Genomic DNA, 21,134 nt, shown 5'->3' with positions numbered 1-21,134 from the left:
GAGAAAACAATGTTCAAAGTTCTTAACTATGGCATCCCAAATGTCCACTAATAAGAAACTGGTTTGGATTAACTGTGTGTGCTACAGACAGCCACAACTGAGTACTATGGAGCTATAAAGCAGAATGACAATCACTGTGAACTAAGAAAAATATTTCCTGGAAATCACTTCTTGAGCGAAAACAGAATACAGAATGGTATATATAGAATACTTCTCTGTAGCAGAAAGGGTAATAAAAATACATACAAAACATTAACCCGTTTTTAGAAAAGAAACACAAAGGAAAAAATCTAGAGATTAATGATAACAGTTACCTACAGGAAATAGCTATGAATAGGGTATAAGGGAGAAAATGGGATCAAGACTTTGGAGTAGCTTTTTTAAAACATAGTTTTAACTTTTAAACCATACAGATGTTTTACATATTCAAAAATTAAACTTAAAAAATGTGAAGAGTAAATCCTAGAAACAGAAATAGAAACAAATTAATTGTATATCAAATTGCTAACATAAAGAACTACTTTCAATAATTTTTAAATTTTAAACTTCAGTACTATGGTATATATTTACGGGCAAAGAAAAAGCAAAGAAATTTTAAATTTTACTCAATCTCTTTATTATTGATAGTAATATTGACATTATAATTTTATGACATATATTTTATATGTATGTATTTATCAAATAGTAAATATATTAATATAATTGGAAGCCAAGATTTTCCCTATAATGAAAAGAGATAAAATATAAATACAGGGACTGCCCTGGTGGTGCAGTGGTGCATTGGCCTGCCAATGCAGGGGACACAGGTTCGAGCCCTGGTCCGTGAAGATCCCACACGCCGTGGAGCAACTAAGCCCATGTGCCACAACCACTGAGCCTGCGCTCTAGAGCCCGCAAGCCACAACTACTGAGCCTGTGTGCCACAACTACTGAAGCCCGCATGCCTAGAGCCCGTGCTCCACAACAAGAGAAGCCACTGAAATGAGAAGCCCACGCACCGCAACTAGAGAAAGACCACGTGCGGCAATGAAGACCCAGCGCAGCCAAAAATAAATAAATAAATATTTTTTAAAAAAAATATATATATACATATAATCGAAGCAAAAAGACAAAAGTTCTAAACTACTAAATTTTGACTAGAAATATCTGCATGAACTCATGATTTCTAACATACTTTTATTTATTGAAGCATAATATACATCCTGAATGCACTCATGATTTTACATACCCGCGCGCACACACACACACACACACACACACACATATTTCCCAGAAGAAGCAACACTCCAGCAGCAAGCATGCTTTCTACAGTCTAATACCTGCTATAAGAAACCAGGGATTTTTAAAGAAAGGGGTGATTCCCAAATGTTCAAACAAGAGAGGTACAAGGTGAGCCTATGACATGCTGTTCTAAATGGCACAGAAGCACTAATGGGGTCACGTCAAAAGCACACAGCACCTGGCAGAGGAGGCTGGCTCTCCCCGGGAAAGTCTGAAAAAATGTCAACATCAAGAAGATCGATGACTACTATGGGTTCTAAGAAATTAAATTAGAAAAAAATTAATCCATGAGTCCACAGTGATACTAAAGAGGTGTGGTGGGAGGGAGGGAAACAGGAGGGAAGGAAAGTTCTTTTTATAGAGGAATACCAATAAATGTAAGTGGAATGACAGAATTAGAAAAATCATGATTTTGCAACCCCCATTGTAAAGGCCATCAAAGTATGCTTAAAACCAAAGGACATAGGAGTGTTGGGGAACTGGATATTCGTAAAGTGCCTAATAAATACTCCACAGGTTACTAAACAATTACAAAGGCAAAAAAAATAATTTTGGAAATGATCTGGCAATTCCCATGCACTCAGGTGGGACACCCTGACGTTGTGCCTCCCCAAGTGACGCAGTATGAAGGACACAAGGATGGACGCTTAATCTCAACCTAAGAACTCACACTTCCACAGTTTACGTGAAATACAAGGAGTGAAGGAAGGTGTTAAATAGAACCAAGGGGAAACAATCAGACAAACTTTAAGAGTGGGACACTTTATGAGAACACTGGCGTAGACTCTTCAAAAAGTTACTGTCATTAAAAAAATAAAGGAGGGGGTGAGAAAGAGTATTTGTTCTAGATGAAGAGACTAAAAAGACAGAACCAAACGCATCATGTGAGGATAGGATCCTAGTTTGAAAAGGGAAAAAAAAGCATATAGATGAAATATGTTTTGGGAACAATTAGGGTAATCTGAATAGGAACTATATATATTATTTAAGATTTATGAATTTTCTCAGGTGTGACAAAGATATTGGTAAATATATGTGATAAAGATATATAAAAATGTCTATTTCTAGAAGATTCATGTTTAAGCATTTATGGGTGAAATGTCATAATGCAGCAGGTTTCAAATGGTTCAGAAAATAAAAGTAGAGCAATAGAGACAGAAAGACACTGAGACCAAGATCACCCAACTGCGGTTAGAAAGAGTCCAAAACTGACTAAGAGGGACAGAGAGAGAGAAAGACCCATAGACCAACCAAGCGGAGCAGGGGGACACACACCTGGCCAGAGAGACAGAGACTAAGACCCACAGAAACAAGGAGACAGCAAAGGTGGCAAAATGTCAGTAACTGTTGAATCTACCCAGGGAGCATATGGTTGCTGATTGTACCATTCATTTAACTTTTCTGAAAGCTTGAAATTTTTAGAATGGGGAGGAGGAAAGTGAATCTCAAGAAAAAAATGAAAACACATGAACCTGGCTCCCTATGACACTACAAGCATTTTACTGACAAGGACTATGTCTCATTGATCTTTGATTTCCTGGTTTTCCACATTTAATATGGAGTGATCAGCAGATGCTTATAGAAAACACAACTACTAATATTTCTGGAGCCCTGAACACATGCTGGGCAGTACAAAGAGCTTTCCATCCTTGAAGGTATCAGATCCTCGCACCACACCTGAGGGAGGTACTATTCTTACCTCCATGTTATCAATGAGGGAATTCGGTATTGGAGGTGAAATTATTTCTCCAGGCCACAAAGCTACCAGTGGCCAGGCAGAGTTTCCAGCTGTTTGACTCCAAAGCCTCCAACTGACTTTTGTGTGCTAGTGCAGTAGGTTCTCAAAATTTAATGTGCATAATAAATATTTACCCGGGAAACTTTTATAAAATGCATGTTCCTGGGCCCCTCCCACAGGTCTGGGAGGGAGCTAAGGCAGGTGCATTTTGAGGAGGCACCCCCGGGTAACTCTGATGCCAATGGTAAACAGACCACATTTCAAGACAGGCTGCTAAAGGGCCTCACAGAATGGCAGAGGGCAGGTTCCAGAAACCCATGGGAGGGTTTGGAGACAACAGTGCACACGTGACTAGAGCAGCCAGTAAAATGTGACTAGAAAAGGTTTATTTTTAATAAAATAATACAATCTTCACAACAAAATTCAAAACACTAAAGACAGATGAGGTCATTTTACTCCTACACCATCATAATGGACAACGGCAATGAAACAAAATGGTGTGTGAACACCTCAACCCTGAGTTACAGAGTTTTGTGAATATTGTGATTTCTGATCACTTATAAGTTGATATCAATCAATATTTGATATCTTCTAAGAGAAATTACATTTTGGTGATTTAATTTTTTTTCTTTAAAAAGCAAGTTTCATTTCAAGGTTACCTTTGTTTCAGGCCAAAATGGTATCAGAGACACACATTTTCTAACTTCTGAATTAATCGTACAGAAAAGAATAAACATGGACCTTGTAAAGAATCCTATAGAGACAAGAGACTTGTAAGTCAAACACATAACAGAAGTTGAATGATTCCTGAGCTTTGTTTCAAGATCTTATATTTATTGGTAAAAAGAAAAGTTATGTTTTTGGTTTATAGATTATGCATATTCAATTCTTATAGTCAAAGCAATACTGAATTAATGCCTAACCTCTAACATATTATCAAATTTAAAATAAACATTAAAAGTCAATGCCATCGATTTATCAACCAAATAAATACACACCTTTCCTTTTCTTCAAAGGTTTTGTTTGACTCTGACAGAACCTCTTGTTGAGAAATACAACTCGTTAATTTATTGAATTCGAACTAACGTCTCCCTTTGGCTTTCCCAGCACATAGAGACTATAAAAGCACCCTTTACACATGATAATTATCCTACTGACCCACCCTAAAGACATTTATTTTCGAATCCCTATTCTTATTGTAATCAAGTACTTTTTTTCATGTGCTGATCCATCCACAGTCTATTAGGCTATTACTTTTAGGACCAACTACAAAAAGTTCACAGTCAATAGCCAAAGACCAAAGCTTACAAAAATAGGGGACCCTTCACCTGAATATTAATACCAAATGGGCATACTGTGAATTTATTAATATTTAATTCAATCAATCATTGGCTATATTAAAATGGATGTTTCATTATGAAACATGTAATTTCCCTTAAATAGGTCTGCTACTTCCACCCAGACCATAAAGACTGGGAAACACTGCTTGTCTACTGCTTCCAAAAAGTGACATCCCGATAAAAAAAAAAAGAAATCTGTCCCACTCTTCCATATTCTTAACTCTCCATACTACTAAACAGGAACGTGTGATGGACGCGTGGGGGTAACTTCTCTCTCTACAAAAGACAACAAGGTCCACAGCATCACCCAAAAACCAGGGTCTAAGTTCTAAGTAAACTTCTTAATGTAATAAGTATCTTAAGCATCAAACTCTTTTACTTCTGGAAAAGGGCCAGCCAGCTTGTAATTCTAATTAGCTAAGAAGTAGCATACTTTCTGCTTATTTTCATCTGAGACAAACATCTGCGGCAGGACAGAAATTTATAACATGCCTCTTATAATTTGCAACTGGAGTTTGCCTGTATAAATCACTAGAACCAAGAGCAGTATGAAGGACGGAGCAGAATTCAAGGAAGCCGAAACACAACGTAAATCATTCAGATTAAAAAAAAAAAAATTTACCGTATCTCCCCTGGGGATATTCTAGAAGAGGAAAGAGACCGAGTTCAGCCTGGCGCACATCTGGGTAATGAGACCCCTGTCGGGCTGTCTGCTCTACCTGCCCAGATGTGAGCTCTTGGCAGCCACGTTTTCTGTTTCTGCTGTTTGTCCCTGCTCTCTAGTCACAGAAGAGGACACCCGAACCCGAAACAGGCCAACAGGCTAACTCCTTGGGAATTGAGAACTGACTAGAACTGTAGTCTCTGCCTGGACTGGTCTCTGGAGGAGAGGGAAACTATTCCTGAGCTGTGCTGTGGCCACTCTTCCCATACACACTTGGTGGCACACACAGCCAGAGAGAAGGTTCTCTGGGTTCCTGGCAATTTTCTACTTTCTTGTTCTACACTATTTACGAGGCCTGGCTCCATTCTTTGGCTTCTAATTGAGACACACGTAAATTCTTACAACAAATTCAGTAATTCGTGTTTCAGATGGTTTCTGTCTCTTGCAACCAAACAGTCCAAATTAATACAATAGGTAAACAGGGTACTGACCACTCTGGTTTCTTATTTCACAAGAACTGCAGGAAAACCAAATATTCCCTTCTATTGGAAATTAACCAAGAGTTATTCCACTGACCATATGAAAGGAACCTTTCTATAATGAGAGAGGCAATATAAAGGTGAGGTCCAAACCCAGAATTTACAGTTTAGGCAGAGACATTAGGAAAGGAGCAGTTAAGGGAGAGAAAACTGAAAATTGATAAATAATAGTATAGCAATAAGAAGAAGAAGAAAAAGGTAATATTTATTGAGTGCTTACTATGTCCAGGCACTCTTCTAAGTGCTTAGATGTATTAACTCATTTAATCTTCAAAAATGAATAACCACTCTATAAAGTAAGAATTAGTATTATCCCATCGTAAAGAGGAGAAACCTGAGGGACAGAGAAATTGAACGGCCTGCCCAGAGTTACAAAGTGCCACAGACAGGCACAGAATCCCACACTTTCAACCACTGTATCTCCCACTGCTCTCTGTTGAAGCAAAGGCAGAGGGAGCAGAAAGTCCAAAGAAAGTCGCAAGACCTCTTCATCCTAGATACCTGAAATTCAGTAAAAACATCAACTGTCCAGCAATCCAACGTCTGACTGCAATGAAAAAATATAAATATGACCTATGAGTCATGAAATAGACTAGTTCTAAAGGGTAATAGTTACTCTCCAACATATTTGCATAGTACATGTCTAAAATAAAGTTACTGATGAAACAAACTCAATCGATATGAAGGGTTTTTTTGTTTTGTTTTCATTTTTGTTTGTTTTTAGAAGGAAGAAAACCAGATAAATTCTACTGGCAGCTAAAAATCACCACTAGCTGAGGGGGAAGACAGAACTAAAAGAAGCAGGTATAGTAGTACTCCAGTAGTGCAAGTTTATTCAACATTGATTTCAAATAGCACTATACAACCCAACAGTCTAGGAAGCATCTCTGTATTACAGTAGAGGATAAAAACTAAGGCTAAAATGCTGTACTCTGTCTAAAGGCAGGTAAGTGTTTAATCCAAAGCTGGATAATAAGAAAGGACACTAGTGCTTACAGGTATGGACGGATACACACCCTAAGGGTACTGGGTAAATGTTACTGAATTTGTCACTTTTCTTCTTTGGTCTTAACAACTCTAATCATTCAGCAATATCATATAGGTTTTTTAATATCTCTCATGCCTCTATGTGTAAAACATATGGTTTCTTTTTCATCTTCTTATACAGTTTGCTTCATCTTTTTATACAGTTAAACATCTTCATCTTTTTGCCGAAAGTGTATCACAATACTATATAAATAACAAATTTTTATTTTTCCACTTTTCTGAAGGCATATAAATGCAGTGTCTTTTTTCTAAATTGTTGCTGTTTACTTACTATTCACAGCTAGGAACATTCATGTTTAAAGATTTGCTACAATCGCAATTTTAAACTTTTACCAATAATTAACAAAGACCCAAAACCGAACATTCAATGAATGTTTTTACTACTTCTAGGCACTTTTTTTCCCTGATGTCTCTAACCTTATTTTTAGCTTTAGCTGGCCTGCACTATCAGTTATCTTTTTTCATACAATGTTTCCTTCTATCAACCACTAGGGTGTAGAAAAACATGGGTGGAAGTTAATCTACTTTTTGGGTTAATTTGTGTTTTGATGCTGGAATAGAAAATAAGATTCAATAAAGTAAGCATTCTTCTCACTTAGGATCTCATTAGATCTTAAAATTTTCTATTTATACCAGCACGTGAATTCTTTCCCTTAGATGAAAGATCCAAGTTGGCTGGTTTGTTTTGGTATCAACCAAAACAAGTTACTAGTTATTAAAACTAACAACTGGAACATCAGCTTTTATAGATACCAAACACAGCACAAAGAGATTAAAGTGCTTTATTAATATCTTTAACCCTTACTCAACCACCAAGAATTCGGTAGACAGTAGAATTATCCTTAATCTATAAATCATTTTTTTAAAAGCACACAGAAATAGTCCTCAACTTACATATGGTTGTATATCATGCTAAATATGTAGAACACTTACTCAAGTAAAATAGTCTATGAAAACACTCATTGTTTTTTATTTCCTAAGCTTTCTGAAAATGTCATATAATTTTCTTAAAATGATCATTGGTAAATTTTAAAATTAATGTATAATTGAGCATTATATCTGACTTAGGAATTGAAATAGCTATTTCCCGTCTGAAAAAAAAAGAAAGAATGAACTGTTGGAATTAGAATAAGAAGAAACTTGCATACTTACCAGCTTCTCAATTTCTGACTCAAGATTCTGTATACAATCAAGTTTTCTCTTGCGACAGCGCTGTGCAGCAATTCTGTTTTTACTTCTTCTCCGAATATCATGGATGCAATCCAGTTGTTCTGGAGTCAACTTGTGCATTTTCAACAAGGATTGAAAATCATTTCGAGAGAGCGAAATTATTCGTTGTGCATTAAATGGTAGTTTTACCTAGAAGGTGAAATAAACGTTAGTAGTTGCTGTATTTTGTAGTTTCTACTTAAATCTAGGAAGAGAAAGATATGCACCTATGTTTTCCAGAGAACTTCATTTAGACGTTAAAAAAAAAAAAAAAGACCCCTATTTCCAATTTCTATACAATTCTTTAAAGACTGATAATTTAATTGATATTCCGATTCTATTTTAGAGAGGGTTCAGAAGACAAGTAAATTGAGAAGCAAATTTTTTTCAGCAAATCAAACATTATCAACACAAATATTAATGTATTTAAGATGAAAAAACAGAATTTAAATTACTTTACTAGGGCATGTTAATAACCCATAGTGGGCTTCCCTGGTGGCGCAGCGGTTGAGAATCTGCCTGCCAATGCAGGGGACACGGGTTCGAGCCCTGGTCTGGGAAGATCCCACATGCCACGGAGCAACTGGGCCCGTGAGCCACAATTACTGAGCCTGCGTGTCTGGAGCCTGTGCTCCACAGCAAGAGAGGCCGCGATAGTGAGAGGCCCGCGCACCGCGATGAGGAGAGGCCCCCGCTTGCCCCAACTAGAGAAAGCCCTCGCACAGAAACGAAGACCCAACACAGCAAAAAAAATAAATAAATAAATAAATAAAAAATTAAGAAGTGTTGTAAGAAACGTTTAAAAAAAAAAAAAATAACCCATAGATATCTTTAAGGCTCTTTCTAAAGTATTTTTAATGTATTTTTACCCAAACCAAAAAAAAAAAAATCTATTTTATTCTTTGATTTATATTACTGTGTAGCACTGATTTAATACTGGTATATTAACACTAGTAATTTCTAAAGCATTTCAGAAAATTTATTTTTCTGTCAGGAAAATGGCAGTTTCACATAACTCATTTCACTTGCCAATGTAGAAATGGTTAGAAAAACCTTATGAATATTTTAAAGTCATTTTCAACATACTTAAATTTGAAAAAAATAAGAAGATAATTTAAAAACATAACAAAACTGTGGGACAGTTTAATTGTATTAATTATCAAAAACACAAATGAAACATTGGTCAGTTTCTGTGGTAACTTAGTCTTTCAAGCTGACAGAAATTAGTTACACAAAATACTCTAAAATTTCTTAAAAGTTTTATTTTTAGCATTCTTTTCACAGTTCCAAACACTGGATTTATAAATATCATATAAAAATCTATAGATGTAACTCACGCATACATATTACTTCTTAAAATTAAACCACCAATCACCTCCTTCCACAGCCAAGGGGAAAAAAAACCTCTTTCAAACTATGTCATCCAACAGCTATCAAACCAAAGAACATGATAAAGAACTAACATGCCCTTATTATTACTGGAACTATAGTAATGTTTTACAAAAAAGCATCTATCAAATACAAACATTTGTACACAAAGTATACAGATCAAGCTTAGTATGATTAATACCATACCATCTACACGTAATTCATGGTAAATTATTAAGACATTCTTTAAATTAATAGATGAAATAACTAAGGGAAAATAAGAAAAAAATTCATAGCTCTGAGAAAATAGTGTAAAGAAAACTCTGTGGGGGGAGAAAGACTGCGATTGACATATACACACTACTATATAAAAAATAGATAACTAATAAGAACCTATTGTACAGCACAGGGAACTCTACTCAATACTCTGTAATGACCTATATGGGAAAAGAATCTAAAACAGAGTGGATATATGTATACGTATAACTGATTCACTTTGCTGTACAGAAACTAACACATCATTGTAAATCAACTATACTACAATAAAAATTAATTTAAAAATTATTAACTAGTTCTGTACTCAAATAAAAAAGAGGGGTGATAAAAAAAGAAAGAAAGAAAGAAAACTCTGGATCAGAAGCCACATTCTTACAACCAGTCACTGCTAAGTCATTGCCAAGTGACTAGTCCCACGTCTAGACATCCACGTGGCAGTGAGTAAGACTGAATATATGCTGTATTTAACCAAAAGTTATCACATAATGCTATAGAGTCATTTTTCTTTTTCCTCTCGGGACCTGGCATTTGATTTAAACAGTTAAACAGCCAATGTGTGAATCCATAACCTGGTTAACAAAATAAATACACCTACTTGAAATAAATGAACACAGAAGTCCTTCAAACGTCATCACACACTCCTGGTATTTATCATATGGTTGTATAATTAACTGTGTATGGGTTTCCTCCTCCCTCTCTGAGCCGGCTCACATCCCCAGTGATGCGACAGGAGCTGACACATTAATCCCAATTAACAGTGGTAAAACAATGACTTAACAACACACTCATTTTCCGCTCACCTCACATTCTTGTTCTCTGGCTGAACAGGGTTCACTGTCTCCTTCGGTATCCGTCTCAGAGTCGTCTCCCAAGCTAATCACACAAGCGTAGGGACAAGGTTCCTGTTGGGGCTCTGAAACGTAGTCATCGTTTCCAATTTCCAAATTGCTAGAACAGCCTTCGGTACTCAGAGTACTTATGAAAGGGCAGTTGACAGAACTCAGTGTTGTGAAAGTCCTCTGACCCGGTTCTGGGCTGTCACTAATCCTGATACCTAACCAGGGACATTCAGACCGTTTCTGGGAGTAGATCTGTTCTGAGCCATCTTTGGCCACGGCAGGTGATAACTGCATTTGGCAAGGAGAGTCCGTGCTGCAAATGTCACTCCAGAAGCCTTTCGCTAGGTGTTCTGCCACTTCTCGTTCCACGCTACTCAGATCACTCGAGGCGAGGTTACTATCTTCCCTGGGGCCAGAGTCAGATTTCAAATCTTGACTCTCACTGAAAGTTTTCTCTTCTCGAACATCTGAAGCTGACAAAGGCTTTTCTGTTAACACTGTCGTGTTTTGCATACCAGCAAAATTCAAGTCACCATACTGGTCATACGTGTGTAAAAGAGACAGAGAATAGAGCCCATGGGGATCTGTAGAACTGGGGGGAAAAGGAGTCGCTTCTGTTTTTCCTGATGGGCACTGAGAAGCAGGATCTTTCTTCTTGGTTTCTTCATGTTCCATTGCTAATTTTCTTTCTTCACATTTTAAAATCACCTGCAAATCTGCACAGTCCTGGATTCCTCCTAGACACTCATTTTCGGACGTCTCATTTGGCTGAACAGAAGAAGTGTGAATGTCTTTGACACTGGATTCCACAGTACGGACTCTGTCAGTTCCAAACGCTTTTTGGAATTTTCGGTATTTGGGGCATAAAGATGGCAGAGCCAGAGCAGCACCCTTTTCTAAGCACATGGATTCACATGTTTGACTAGCACTGTCTTGTAGAGGAGGAGATACTTTGGCACTGCCTTGATACCTACGGAGTTTACAGTGAGGAGTCTGAACATTTTTATTTTCCAAAATTTCCTCCACCTCATCAATTTCTAAATCCCTCTGGTCCAAAAGTGAAAATTTAAAATCTGGTTTCTGACAGGGTGATGAGAAGCATTTTTTTCTTGGACATTCTTGCTGGTCTGCAGTGGAGTCCAAAAACTTGTATTTGAGAAACTGAAAGCAGGATTCCTCAATATCAGGTACACCTAAAAATTCCACACACTTGTACACTTCATCCACATTGTCCTTACTTAGTATCAGTTTAGCAGTGTAGGCAAACTGAATTAAAGGTTCAAATCCTTTAACTGTCACCTGTTAATATACAAAACAAAAACAAATGCATCACATGAAAGCTGTCTAGTAGATAAGTACAAGAAAAGTAGGAGGGTGGCAAGAGAGTAACCTCTGCAATATTTACAAAACGGGTATTTTAATTTGGTAAGAAAACATATTCTTCTAGGAAATGTAAAGCTAAGGGAATCTTGAAAAGCATGCTTCTCACATCTTGTTCATTGGGACCACACCCTTCACTTTATAGACTCCACCCTTTTTATGACCCATGGAGTATGATTTACTCATATGAGGTAAAGATATAAACATTACCACAATTTTCCACATAGCTGAAAGAAATCATCTATGGAATAAAGCAACATGGATACAATTTGCAACACATAGTCAAGTGCCAGGTGTCTGTTGCCATCCCAGCCCCATGTGGTCACTATAATCCAAACAACTATAAACTACAACTGCTATAAACTACAAAAGCGAAATTTTCAAGGATGGAAAACAATATATCCAAGGCACTTAAAGTAGTCCTGGTCCACGGTGAATGCACAGTAAATGCTAATTATTATCTTTATTTCATGCCAAAAATTTCTAATAAAATTTTTAAAGACTCAGATTTTAAAAATGATCTAAGTGAAGGTCTAAAACTCGTGCCCAGTACTGTTTTAGCAAAGACTCATGGACTCTAGGTAATAAAACTTTTCAGCAGAAACTTGCACATTTACACTGAACCTGCCTCTGCAAAGTGCGGGGCAAATGAAACCTACTGTAGGGCAGGGAAAGCCTCATTCTGGGCTCAAAATACAAAATTAATTTTAAAACACTGAATTCCTATAAGAGTGATCAATATATAATTTTTTTGTGATCTTCTTAAAATACTGCTAAACTGGGAGTACTTAATTAGCTTTTACATGGCTAAAATAAAAAATAGCAACAATACTGGTGAAGATGTGGAGAAATTGGATCACTCATGTATTGCTGGTGGGAATGTAAAATGGTGCAGCCACTTTGAAAACCAGTTTGGTAGTTTCTTAAAAAACTAAACATGCAACCATCCTACGTCCCAGCAACTGCACTCCTGTTCTTTTATGTCAGAAAAATGAAAACCCATGTTTGTACAAGTGCTCACAGCAACTTTATTTGTAACAGCCAAAAACTGGAATCAGCCTGATTTCCTCCAGTAAGTGTATAGCTAAATAAAAACTGGTACAGCCACCCTATGGAATACAGTAAAAAGGAACACACTACCTGATGCATACAACTTTGATAAATCTCAAAGGAATTATGCTAAGCGGAAAAAGGCCAATCCCAAAAGGCCACATACTATTATGATTCCATTTATATAACATGTTTTAAATGACAAGACTTTAGAAAAGGACAGATTAGTGGTTGCCAGGGATTAGGAATGGAGCAAGGGGGTAAGGGAGTGCAGACAGAGGGCAGGAAGGAAGTGGGTGTGATTATAAGAGGGCAACACAAGGGATCCTCGGGTGGGTGCTGAAACTGTTCAGACTGTGGTGGTGGATACATGGACCCACCCAGAAAATTAAACTGTATAGAACTTCATACACACAATTTAGTACAAGTAAAACCAGGGAGGTCTGAATAAGATGGGTGAACTGTATTACTGTCAGAATCCTGGTTGTGATATTGTACTATAATTTTGCAAGATGTTACTAATTAGAAGAAACTGGACAAAGTGCAACAAGGGATCTCTCTGCATTGTCTTACAGCTACGTGTGAATTTATAATTATCTCAATAAATATTTCAATTAAAAATTTTTCAAATAAGTTAAAATAATCAAAAGAGGCTTTTAAGACAGTTACACAATGACCTTTTCAATCTGCAACTATGATGAAACACTTCAAATATTTGAAAATTTATGATTTACACTCAAATTAGAAGGAATGAATGCATATACACACACATGCATGCATATACCTTCCCTTCCATGCACATGAATCAAATTTTTCTCTACTTGGAAAGTCATATTAAGTAATTTGAAACTACAGACCATAATAAGGATATCTCCATTATGATACGTGATGCTACTTTTTAAAAAACAATGGCTAACCTATAGTTGGCCCTTCCTGTCGTTGTCTTGGTTACCATATTATTTGCTCTGACCTCTGCCACAGAACTGACCTTTTTATTCCCCAAACTGTAGCTACAATTTCCTGTATGTTCGCACGGCCAGCGATAAGCTCAACTGTAGACTTAGTGTCATCACAGAGCAGCCCACACACACCTGTCGTACACAGAGAAGTTCTACATACTTTGTCCAAATTCCTTTTAACAACTTCTAATGTGTGTCCCAATGCCACAAGGCTCAGCATTCTTCTAGCTGTAGTTACTAATGAAATCAAGCAAGCTGTTATAAGAGTCAGTGTATACCCAGCACTCCTGCCCAGAGAGAGGTCTCTTGGAGGCAGGATGGTAACAAGGGCTTAAATATCTAGGTGTGTGAGCTCCACAACAGGCTGGTGGGCGAAAGGTGTGTAAGAACAAGGCTCTATAAGTATGACACAAAATCACCTTTCTTCTACCAACGCATAGCCACAATCTCAAGAAGAAAGGGAGAGAAAGAACACTTCTAGAGTACCTAACAGCCACATGTAGACAAAACGAGGAGGCTGGAATGCATAATCTTCTGGTTTCCTCCAAATTCTAAAATCCTTAGCTAACAGCTGCTTGAAAAACTAATAGATCTGACAACTCTGACTCATAGTGAAAACAATAACACTGAACATCACAGGCAGGCTGTCACGTGCAACTCACTCCCAACCCATATCCATGAGGGCGGGTCCTAGAGAAATGGATGTTTTAGAGAACCCTAATCCCTGTCAGTTTCCCATCACAGGAGAAGGTCCGAAGGGAGAGAAGAGCACACGGTATGGCCTCTCCCAGCATGACCTCTCTGAATGTCTGTAATCCACTGGCTGGGTCCTTTCATTAAAAATAACAATGGCTTGGGAATTCCCTGGCAGTCCAGTGGTTAGGACTCTGTGCTCTGCCGAGGGCCTGGGTTCTTTCCCTGGTAGGGGAACTAACATCCCACAAGCAGCACAGCACAGCCAAACAAACAAACAAACAAAATTACAGGGGGTCAAGTTATTCAACTGCTCAACAAACATTCACGCACATCCAAAGTTAATCATTTTACGTGTAAAACAGCATCATTTCTATGAAGAAAGTTAAAGCCATGTGCTGTGGCACAAGCCGGGAACTGCTCCTCGGCCTGAGGACGGGGGAGACTGGGTCTTCTTTTAACTTTATAAACCAGGAGAGATTTAATTAAGTTAAACTGCAATCAGGACGACCTCTCCTACCTCTTCGGGCAGAGTGATGCGCAGCTCGGCGTCGGCCTGGCCCGCGAGCCTGGAGCGGAAGTAGGCGCTGCAGGCGGCCAGCACGGCGCGGTGGGCGCGGAAGGGCCGGCCCTCCACCAGCACCGTGACGTCGCACAGCACGTCCTTCCGGCGCTGCTCGTCCAGGCTGCGCAGCACGTGGCCGCTGTGCACCGACGACTCGTAGGCGAACACCGCGTTCTCACCCAGCGACATTCTGCGTCACAGGTGGCGTCGGGAGGGTCCGAGAGAGCATGCTTCTGACGGTCATTAATCCTGCCAAGACACAGGCCAGGTGTCACTCGCAGAAAACCTTGGTGAAGAGGTTTGTTAAAGTGACACTAGCAAATAACGATTAAAATACTCATCACTAAAACCCAACTGAAAACAACAGCCTCTCGAGAGCCTGGAAGCATTTATTCACTTTACCTCACTTAAAATTGGTTCTTGATAAGCAGTTTTTCTAACTAATTTTAGGAAAAATGTTCTTAGGGTGAGGGAGGGAAGACCTTTTTGAAGCAAGGATTTCAGGGCTCTCTGAAAATGAGACATTTTGTACGGAGAAAACAGCTCCAAAGAGCACACAGGGCGGCCGAGAAATTTCTGGGTGGCATCCCAATCCTGTTGCTTTAAGACATTAATGGGCGTGTGTACAGATCACCTGAGGTCACACTTTGGGCTGGGACTGAACAGTGGAACAAGCATATGGCACTCCACATTCTCCATGCCCCATTCCCCAACATCTGACAGCAGGTAGGAGGGCTTGGTGCTTCAGAACAAGGGGCACATCCTACGAAAGGTAAAGTCCCTCCAACATGAAGAAGAAAAGGACTTCCCTTGATTGAAAGCCTCAAATCTGTCAGGCCAGATCTTAGTAATGAGTCTTTTTCACATAACAAGCCTTACTTGACACGACAAAATGTAGGCAACAAATAGGACTACTCCACCGTTAAGAACATGGTTTACCACACACAGAAACTCTTGGTTTTCTCAAAAATGCTAAAACATAAGAGAAAGTTATCAAAAATGTATATTTTAAAAAATACATAATAACATACAGTAGCCTCCAAACTTTTTTTGATCCATACATACTACTGGCAAAAAAAAAAAGGGCAGCCCCAATATATGTATGTTTGTCCATATATTTCAGACGTGTACCATTCTTATATATTACATATGTTATAAAACACACAGAGGCGGAACGTAAGAGGTTGAAAGAGAAGCTCTAATATTTTCTTCCGGCCCCCAATGGCCAGCAGAGAGCACCCCGAGGTGTGTGTACACACCCCACCACGGCATGGCAACCCCAGTGGAGGCTGAAAAGCTCCTCACGGGTCATCCCTGTGTCGTTCGCTTTTGCTCTTCTGACACCTTATTCACTGCCTGAAACGTGAAGGTCCACAAATGTTCAGTGACTGAATAAATGTTACTGTTTTCAGTTCCTATACTCCAAACAAAAATGAAAGGAGAAGTACGAACTACTAAAGTTCATACAGACCAGGCCCAAATCATGGGTGAATTCCACCTCAAAGACAGGGTGTCTTAGTAACAAACACATGAAGTGCATCCATGAATTCCACTTATGTGTTTATTTTTAAGGTGCTCATTATAGCTGAAATGTTAGGTTCCTCAGAAATAGTCAACTACAGTAAAATCTCTCACTATGTGGTTAAACTCTACCGAAGGTCAAGGAATCACAACCTATCATTTACTGATTCAGCATACCACATGAAATCATAGCAACTCCAAAATCATGTCCTAGGACTAACTCGACTTTTGGGTTGTGCCCATAGGAAAGGGTAGTAAATTCCCTTTAGCAATGGGTCTTAATATTTCATCTATCAACACAAGGAATTAGTGTTAAGAGTAGGGGGGAGGAACCATCATTCAAAGAAATTATGTATTTTGTGTGTGTGGTACCACACAGACCACTGCCCTCCACTTTATCTGAAACTGTATACCCTCCCCAGCCAAGCCCGATTCAACAGCTGACCACATGCCTTGCTATGTCTCTGCACAAGTCTCCAGCCTCCTTATTTTTTCCTAGCCTCTGCCTTGCAAACCCTTAAAACTATACAAATCTTACCCTCCTACTCTGTTGGTGGTAATGTAAATTGGTGAAGCCACTATGGAAAACAGTGGGGAAATTACTCAGAAAATTAAGAATAGAAGTACCATATAATCCAACCATTCCACTTCTGGGTATTTATCCAAAAAATATGAAAACACTAATTGGAAAACATATACACACCCCCATGTTCAATGCAGCATTATTTACAATAGCCAACATACGGAAACAACATAAATGTCCATCAATGGATGAATGGATAAAGATGTGGTATATATATACAATGGAATACTACTCGGCCATAAAAAAATGAAATCTTGCCATTTGCAACAATACAAATGGACCCTGAGGGTATAACGTTAAGTGTAAATAGTCAGATGGAGAAAGATAAATACTGTATGATCCCACTCATATATGGAGTCTAAAAGAAAACATAACAAACAAAAACAAAATAAAATTTGTATATACAGAGAATAGACTGCTGGTTACCAGAAGGGAACAGGGTTAGGGGTGAGCAAAATAGATGAAGTGGTCAGCTGTATGGCTGGTGATGGATGGTAACTACAGATTTGGTGGTAAGCACTTTGTAATGTACATAGATGTGGAATTATAATGGTAAACACCTGAAGGTTATATAATGTTTATATACCAATTTTACCTCAGTTAAAAAAAGCTATATTGAAAGACACTGAGGAGCACCTAAATAAATGGAGAGATGTGTTCACATAAAACAGAGACCAATGCCTATACCTTCACTCTAGAGCTGCAGTTAGCCCACATGTGTTTGTGTGGCCCACTGCCACCAGTTTGCTCACTACTCGCCTCAAATTCAAGAGAGAATTTACTCTTGGCTCAACCCCCCTGTTGAGCCGTTTTGTGTGACGGGTTACCTCTTAAGTTCATGGTCAGCTTGCAGATTTGGGCCATATGCCAACACCAAGTTCCATCAGCTGCAGCTGAGAATCAGGCAGTAAAAGCCACCCGGGACGACCCCTCTAAGAAGGGTCAGTCTCCCTTAAAGCGGACTGATCTTGCTCCCACCAGAAACCTGGGACTCATCGCTGACACCTCCCACACTCGGCCCCAGTGTCCAATCTCTTACCGAGACCTGGTGCCTCGGCCTCTTACAGCTGAGACCCATTTGTCTCCGTCTACACCGCCACAACTCCAGTCCAAGCCATCACACTGGCTCTTGCCTAGACAAACGCTGTTTATCCTCTTGCAATGTCTTACAAGCTCACACATGTACAAATATAGTTACATAAAATGAAAAGTGGCACAAAGTTTCATATATCAATATTTTATCCTTACTAGTGCAAAGTAGTCTAATTTCTACTCTGTTCTATTAAAAAAAAATTCCAGTTGTGATCCACTCAAATTTCAAGAACCAATAATGGACCATGACCTCATACACTGAAAACACAAGCCCACTGGCTAACAGAACAGGGTCTAGAATCATACGCTGTCTGGGTTCAAATCCCAGCTCTGCCACTTACTCACTATATGGCCTTGGACAACCTGCTTTAACCTTGCTGGGTTGGGTCTTGTTTTCCTCACCTGTAAAACAAGGATAACAGCAGCACTTCACTGGGTTGTTGTGAGGTTTACATGAAGAAAATGAGGGTAAAGGGTTGAACACAGTGTCTGGCCCAAAGCAAACAAATCATAAATATTAGCTATTAATTATGATGATAATACAAATAACAAAAGCCTCAGCCCCCTCAAGCCCCTCTTGATCCTCTCCAATTTATTCCCCTATATCAATGTCTCCCTTGCTGAAAACCCCACGTCTTCCAAATTTCTTATGATCAATTCTAAATCCTTAGCATGTCCTCCAGACCTGCCTGGTCGGGTTTTCTATTAATCCAGCCTTGCCTCAAAGCCTTTGTCTCCCTCTCTCGCTATTCTCCAGCCTGACCTTCCTTCCTTCTCACACAAAGGCATCAAGCTCCTGCTGACCTCAGGACCTCTGCACGTGCTCTCCCCACTCCCTGGACTTCTACTCTTCTGCTGGCTAACTCCTCACCTTTAGGTCTCAGCGTAAATGTCAAAACCTTGCCTGACTTGTTCTCTACCACAACTCAAGCATATAACAGAGTACCTGTCCCAATGCAGGTCCTTGCTTCTGAACAAATGACTTGGCATTTTTAGTATAAACCCAGAACCCCAATCATCTACATCTTCTTCCAAACACAGCGCAGTCAGCTATTCCAATACATAAGGGAATGATGCCGCTGAGCCAAGTACTCAGAGAAGATTCCTTGGATAGGTTTTCCAGAGTCAGGAGGAGCAAAAGGGAGGCCCAGCTCTGGGAGCAACTTGCCAAAGGAGAGCAAAGGTTGGCAACTATAAACACAGCCAATACAACTACCCAAACTTGGCTTCATTAGCATGGAGCACTACAAAAAGTTGTTCTGAAAGTCCATTTTCCTAATTCTGAAAGCCATCAAGTGGTCAATAATCCAATTTTACCAAATAACAATAACTAAGTAATGACTAAACCAGGTAAGAATGGCACACATCCTTCTAACGTCTGTCACCTTCTATCATTTTTCAAACCTAAACAGTAAGATGTAATACCCCCCCAGAGCCTGCCAGACCTAAAATTCTGTTAATTTCTTAACACCAAATTCAGATTCCTGTTACACGTGAATTTTTCTATATTCTTGGAAATAGAAACTATTGTTACAGTTCAAAATAAGGTTCACTGACCTGAGCAAACTGCTGATTCATTCAGTAATGCTGATAAAGGATGAACAGGCATTTTAAAGCTTCCTGCATCTCAATTTGGAAATAACTTCTACTCTCTGCTCAATATACACAATATAAATTTAAGTTTTAATAGTTACTTCTTAATGTTTTTGCTTTCAAAAGCATTTTTTAAAAGAAACAAGATGATGTTGCTTTATCACATTTCAATAACTTTAAAGATAATATACTTAAAAAAAACTTTTAAAATCCTGAGGTGAATATTGGATCATGGAGCCAGATCTACAATACTTCACAACAAAAATTCAGAATGAAGATGAAGTTCCACGTGTACAGAAGAGCTGGACACAGGGCACAGGGAGTAACCTAGTAGGGCACAGGGAGTAACCTAACACCAAGGATTCATATAAAAAAGACTATCATCCGAACATCCTTCATCTTCACTGAACAATGACAAACGTTCTTTCTACAAGTGCCTACCTGTGCCACATAATAAACTAGGTGCCATAAAAACACAAACAAAAGACAGTCCCTACGTTCAAGAAGAACACAACCTGGAGATGTTCAAAATGAAAATGGTACTTTGGGGTGAAAGAGATGACAATGATCTCTATAAACAACTTCCACAGGAATGTGGGCATTCCTAAAGGTATTTGCAGTAAGCCTTCAAACAAAAACTACTTTCTGGTTAATTCTCATTTAACCATAATATTCAGTTACTAAGAACGACTATTTTCAAAATAGTTGTTAGCCAAGGGGGTGCGTGTGTATGGCTGGGCATGAGAGACTGGTGACCCTGGACATCAGAAATGGCACAACAGGCAAATGTCTTGGCCTTTATATAAAGGCAGTGTCCTTCATCTGCAGCCTGGGTGAGTTCCTCCCAACTCTCCTTCTCCTTCTTTCTTGCGGCCATTTGGAATTTCTGCCTTTTTCTCCTTACTGCTTCTGCCTGCCACCACCCATCATCCTGTCAATTACTTTTGCCTCACTCAATTTCAGGGCAGGGTCTTTGGAAGACAGGCAAATTCTTCCTACCACGCCACCCTTCTTGGTTCCCTCTTTAGCTTCAAAATCTGCTAAGCCGGTACCTGTTACAATATACCCAAGATACCAACAGTTTAAGTGTTCTTAAATTAGGTGAGTCTTATCTTCTATTTTTCAAGAGGATGGCAAAGACCAAACAGTATCGTGTGTTTGCACCTTCAGTCCTTTATCTTTTCTTTAAAGGCCTTTAAAAAACATTTTTTTTTTTTTAATTTAAGGTGGAGATGCTCATAGGAAAGAATCTTTTTAAAGATAAGGGATCTCCTTGTTATCATCCCCAAGTTTGAAAGAACCTTAACATCAAAAGTTCTATGGGAGCTGAAATCACAGACAATAACTTAAATCTGCATTCTTCCAATGTTCTAAGACCTGACTTACCAGCCAGAAAG

General features: G+C 38.8%; 1 protein-coding gene across 6 annotated transcripts in view; it reads right to left on the bottom strand.

The window, feature by feature from the left end:
* BACH1 (BTB domain and CNC homolog 1) overlaps nt 1-21,134 on the bottom strand; it is a 46,044-nt gene that overhangs the window by 6,804 nt on the left and 18,106 nt on the right. For 3 of the 6 annotated variants that reach the window (XM_036850134.1, XM_036850140.1, XM_036850136.1), the window contains exons 2-4: nt 14,904-15,197; nt 10,263-11,600; nt 7,762-7,968 (exon numbers count right to left, since the gene is read on the bottom strand). In XM_036850134.1, the coding sequence (XP_036706029.1) occupies nt 7,762-7,968; nt 10,263-11,600; nt 14,904-15,137 (1,779 nt within the window). In that variant the 5' untranslated portion in view covers nt 15,138-15,197. Of the gene's footprint in view, nt 1-7,761; nt 7,969-10,262; nt 11,601-14,903; nt 15,198-18,485; nt 18,547-21,134 lie in introns of all 6 variants that reach the window. The other 3 variants (XM_036850138.1, XM_036850137.1, XM_036850139.1) reach the window with 2 other exon arrangements.

The sequence above is a fragment of the Balaenoptera musculus genome, chromosome 4, assembly GCF_009873245.2.
Source record: "Balaenoptera musculus isolate JJ_BM4_2016_0621 chromosome 4, mBalMus1.pri.v3, whole genome shotgun sequence".
NCBI lineage: Eukaryota > Metazoa > Chordata > Mammalia > Artiodactyla > Balaenopteridae > Balaenoptera > Balaenoptera musculus.
This window is presented reverse-complemented; position numbering and strand designations above follow the sequence as displayed.